General features: G+C 42.7%; 1 protein-coding gene across 1 annotated transcript; it reads right to left on the bottom strand.

The window, feature by feature from the left end:
• Positions 1 to 294: 294 nt before the first annotated feature.
• Positions 295 to 3931, bottom strand: LOC105690469. Its single transcript, XM_048648993.1, has 5 exons — positions 2498 to 3931; positions 1400 to 2385; positions 1226 to 1330; positions 781 to 960; positions 295 to 695 (listed from the first exon to the last, which is right to left on the bottom strand). Exons 1-5 carry the CDS (start codon positions 2501 to 2503, stop codon positions 608 to 610), a joined length of 1365 nt encoding a protein of 454 aa, XP_048504950.1. The 5' UTR covers positions 2504 to 3931; the 3' UTR covers positions 295 to 607.
• Positions 3932 to 4736: the final 805 nt, after the last annotated feature.

Here is a 4736-nt window from a genome sequence, read left to right as displayed (position 1 = left end):
TCATAGTTCTACATAGATGATACCTTTCCTCACGGTCTTCAAACTTACATAATGTTAAACGTACCGCTTTCTGTTTGGACCGTACAAAAGTGCAATAATACAAGCTACGACAAAGTCTACGTCCACTAAACGGCTAATGATACGTCCACTTGATATTCAAGCTGCCATGATGTACTTTCTCAGGATCATTATCGTGCTGGGTACATTAGAAGCAAAGTACATATTTTCGTTCATGTTTTCGCCTGCATGATCTCGAAACGAAACGGGGCATTTTCACGCTCTTCCCATCACGTCTATGTACGATTCGCGACGCCATGAAAAGACGACAGATGTCTTGGAAATAGAATTGACTAAGAATTTTTCAAACTGCCGAAGCGTAAAGTAAATTATTTCCAGATTGCATTCGTGCATTCGCGAATATTCTGGTCTTTATTATAAGATGAGAAGGGATAAAAAAGAGAGCACTTACGCCGCACCATATACGTATAGTCGTTATACGCGAATAAAAACAAAAATGAGGATTAAACGTTTTATTTTTGTCATACCCCTTCCCCTCTCGGTTGTTCCTAATTGTTTGCTACATCATTAATCGGAGCCCAGAACCAGTTTAACAAGTTATCATATTACAATCTTTCTTTTTCACTGCTTGGAACAATTCGCGCAGGTCGTTTACCTTGGCAGTTTCTTCCGGCGTCCTGTAATTGAAATATAAATGTGTTGTCATTTATCAAAACTTTTGTATCTTCGAAAGCGGGTTCGATAGATGTTCACGATATCTACCTCGTTACGATATTCCATAGAACGTTCTGCAGCAAATTTGATTTTGGTTTGCTGCCTGCCAGAATTATCTCACAGATGTCTTTCTCCTCGCAAGGACCCACGTCTTCGTCCATCCTCATGCTTTTATGCTCAGCTGGCAGATTTACTTCTCTGAATTTTGACAGCGGTATAGTTGATTGTCTGTAATTTATAAACCAATAATGAAAAGCGGTTCTTTTTTCGATTTGTTATTTTAATAATTTTTCAACGTTATCGTTAGTATCAACTGCGAACTGTCCAGCTATTCCAACCATGCAAGTCATTTTATAACGGTGTGAATATTCAATAGGTTTCGTTGACGCCAGCTATTGGTAGATGGCCAAGAGCGTTGAATTCATTAGGAATTGCCGATGATCTATTTTATGCAATACAAATTAGATACAAATTAGATAACGTATGATATTACGTCGAGTTGCTGATTTGAATGACTCTCGGGGACAACGTAGCAAGGAGGAGACCGAATGGGAGAATCGTTCCGAGTAAATGGACCACTTTCTTCCAGGGCGATATTCTGAAAATAATTGGAATACAAACAGCATTGCAAACAGTTTAGTTGCAAAAAAGGGCGAATTAGAAATACCGTTTTTCTCTGGTGATCGGGATGGGGTGTACGACTTGTTCGTTCGGTAAGTATTCCAAGTTGCCGTCCATAAAAATCGGAGGTTCTTGATAAAATTTGTAGGGAAATTTGTGAGGCCTTGCCACTTCTTGTATATCATGGTGTGGTCTGATAGGATTCGGTTGTTCCTCGTACGTTTCGAAGTTCAACTGATTTTTAAAGTCAAAATTTGGAATGACATCTTTGTAGGATGTGACGTAATTAATCTCTTCGAGAAGAGGAACCTGTTGCGAGTAACCAAAGGCTTGGGGCTGATACTCCTGCGGTTGATTTGTTTCGAAGTAATTTTTTTCGGGTATCGAATTCACAGAAAATTCTGGTCTTTGAATCGGCCGCAGCATCTGGGGTTGCGGAGTATAGAAAGCTGTTTGAAAATTTTCGCCGTGAAAAGCCGACAATTCTCGAGGAAATGGAACTCCGTCATCCGGTTCTCGAAAATATCGATTCTCATTGCCGAAGGACGGTGGAAAAAATTTTTGCTTTTCGTAGTGTTTCGGGTTGACGACTCGATTGACATTAATTCTTTCGAAGTGGTTGCTCTCGTTATTAATTCTTGACGGATCGGTGCGCCACGCTTTCGGGTCGGGTGTGGCCGACAGAAAATTATCGAACTTCAAATGATTCACTTTGTTGAAAGGAGTGGAGTCCGTGGACTGGTATTCTTCGATGGTTCCCAAATGTACGCTCGGCTTGAAATCGCTGAGATTTTTCGAATCAGTTTGTGCCGGCGTAGTGGAGATCGGAATTTTCAGAATCGTTGCATTTCCGTAAACTTCAGTCGACGTAGAGACATTGCCTTCCATGGCGTATTCATTCTCGAGACGACGAAAATCGACGTCATCCGCATCCGTTTCTGCATCGGCAACATCCGATAGAACCTCCTGGTTATCGCAGAAGATTCTCTGAGTGCAGATCAAGAACAGATAGACCACAGCTTTCACCTGAAACTGTAGTGAAAATTTTAAAATCACCGATATTAAACCGATCGTTTCGAAATTGGTGAATTTCCGTTGACGAACGGTGAGAAAGAAGCGTCGGAAATACGAATGGAAACGTTACCTCCATAACAAAAGCGACGTACGACTAAACCTAGAATTTGCATGCTTCCCGTCTTTATTCGATTTCTGAAGCAAGGAAGTTTACGTTTCTAAAAAGCGTGAACAACGCGCCACTTTACCTTCGGGTGACAACAATTTTTAATAACAATCCTTTAGCTCAGTCCACTTATTGCGCTAAGCGAAGCCACCTACGGTGCAATACGAATAGGTATACTTATATGTATAAGGCTGACGTGCGCAGCTTCCAACGATTTCGTTCTCAGCTGAAAAATGAGGATAAAAAAGGACGAGAAGAGGGTCTTTAGTTCGAGTTAACGTCACTCTGCGGAACAACTGCGTACATTTTCGCGCAAATAAACAGGCTTCTAATGGCTGACAGAAAATCAACGCAAGTATACGTAAATATGTAGGTATGATTTATGAGTGCTTCTCAAATTATTTTACCCGACTTTGTACAAACGAGGTTTTTAGGACCGAGAGCGAGAGGTCACCGTGTTCGCATTTCTAAAAAATTACGATCGTTTTAATTAAATCCAAAGAGAATAATGGATACGGTTGACATAAATGGATATTTTGATTCCTGCAGCACGGAGAGTAGAGCGCAAGGGCGATGTTAGCTTTATTCTTGGGGCGATCGTCGCTCGGTTCGAATTTGCGAACTTTTCTGTATTTCCGATGATCACATCTTTCGCAGACCATGCAGCAGCTACAGGCGGAGTGCAGCGAACCACCGAGTACGAGCCACCGCACACGAAGAAATGCGCTGATGAAGATAGAAGACCGTCCGACAATGAAAGTAGCCTCGACACCGCGTTGGACTTTTTGCTACGATCGCTTTACTGACCCAATTCTGTGGGCGGTATAGTAGGCCGTTCGAATGACTGCTGTTCCGCGGGTAATTCGCTCGTTTTCGTCCCATAATCGCGGGCGACCTAGGCAAAATATAAGTCGCGCCGCCGCGGCGTTGAAGTGAAATAGTAAAACCGTAAGTGCAGATCGTAAAATGCATATCAAGGCGTTGTCTAGCAGTGAGAGGCGAAACGTTGGCTTTGAAAAAGTCGAATTTCACTTCAGTCATGCGAAAAATTAGACGGGTATAGTATAGTATAACTATCTACGAAGCGTGCAACGTACACGCTTTGTAAGTCGCTCGGTGTTCGTAGCGTCGAATATACGGGAATGCTATATTTACACCGGTAAGAAGACCTCGTTGCAATGGAAAGCGCTAAAATTGACACAGATTCGTCGTGAGGCTGTCGATCGATATTCTCGATTTGTATAATCTCCTTCCGTATCGATACCTTTTTTTTTCTATTTTCTACCTTTTTTCTTCTTGTATAACAACCTGCGGGATACTTTTACCCCACCGCGAACGCAAATCAATCGTAATAACGTCGGCGCTTGTTAAACGGGAAATTGACAGACCGACAACAAATCAATTAGTCCGACTCGTCGAGTTTTAATTGCTCCCAGAACTATCAATCAAACTCAAACCACTCAGTTATCGTATACTTCATGAACCTCCAGACTCCCGAGCATTGTACGATGACGATTATACAGGGTGTTCATTTTTAATCGACCCGGGCTAATAACTCGAGAATCAGACAGGATAGCGAAAAATGTTTCGGACAAAAGCTGCAAAGATTCTGGGGGGCCAAGCGACGGTGATATTGTCCTCGATCTTGGAACCATTTTTCGAGAGCTTGAATGAAGGTAAACATCGATTTTTTAAACGGAAACTCGTATTTTCTTTATCGCAAGAGCCCGTACAGATCGCTGATTGGTCGTACATATCTCGATGTAAGACAGATCAGGTCCTACAGTCCTAAGAGACCGGAAAAAGAAAAAAGTGATGAAAGACTAGGTAGTTCCAAAGGTTCTTCGGTTACCATCTAGCGCAATTAGACCGTAGCGGATTACTCCGATGAGACACAAAGCACCCACGTATTCGTATAATCAGGCTTTTCGAGAACGGGGAAGAATATTCGGTTGACGGATATTTGTTACACCGGTATTATCGCTGTCGCATCGACGCATTACCGCCTGATATTCCGCCCCGGAGGGATACCGTGGAGTATCTTATTTTCTGCATTTCTTCGTATACTCACGCCCGATAACGCCGCGAAATTGGACAAAGATCGGCAGTCTGATGCTGTCCGTGGGAGCGACCGAGAGGCAAAATGGACCAGGCTTCGAAGTGGGGACCTCGATTAAATAGCGAAGGAGGCCACCAACTGCAG

Source organism: Athalia rosae, chromosome 1 (assembly GCF_917208135.1).
Source record: "Athalia rosae chromosome 1, iyAthRosa1.1, whole genome shotgun sequence".
Classification (NCBI taxonomy): domain Eukaryota; kingdom Metazoa; phylum Arthropoda; class Insecta; order Hymenoptera; family Athaliidae; genus Athalia; species Athalia rosae.
The sequence above is the reverse complement of the archived record's forward strand: the minus strand, read 5'-3'. Positions and strand labels throughout refer to the sequence as shown.

Bases quoted from the DNA above. Each gene is read 5' to 3' on its own strand.
- LOC105690469 (XM_048648993.1), bottom strand. The intron at 961-1,225 runs GTAATATCATAC...TATAAATTACAG, and splicing joins ATTCAAATCAGCAACTCGAC to ACAATCAACTATACCGCTGT. The intron at 696-780 runs GTAGATATCGTG...TTTCAATTACAG, and splicing joins CTATGGAATATCGTAACGAG to GACGCCGGAAGAAACTGCCA.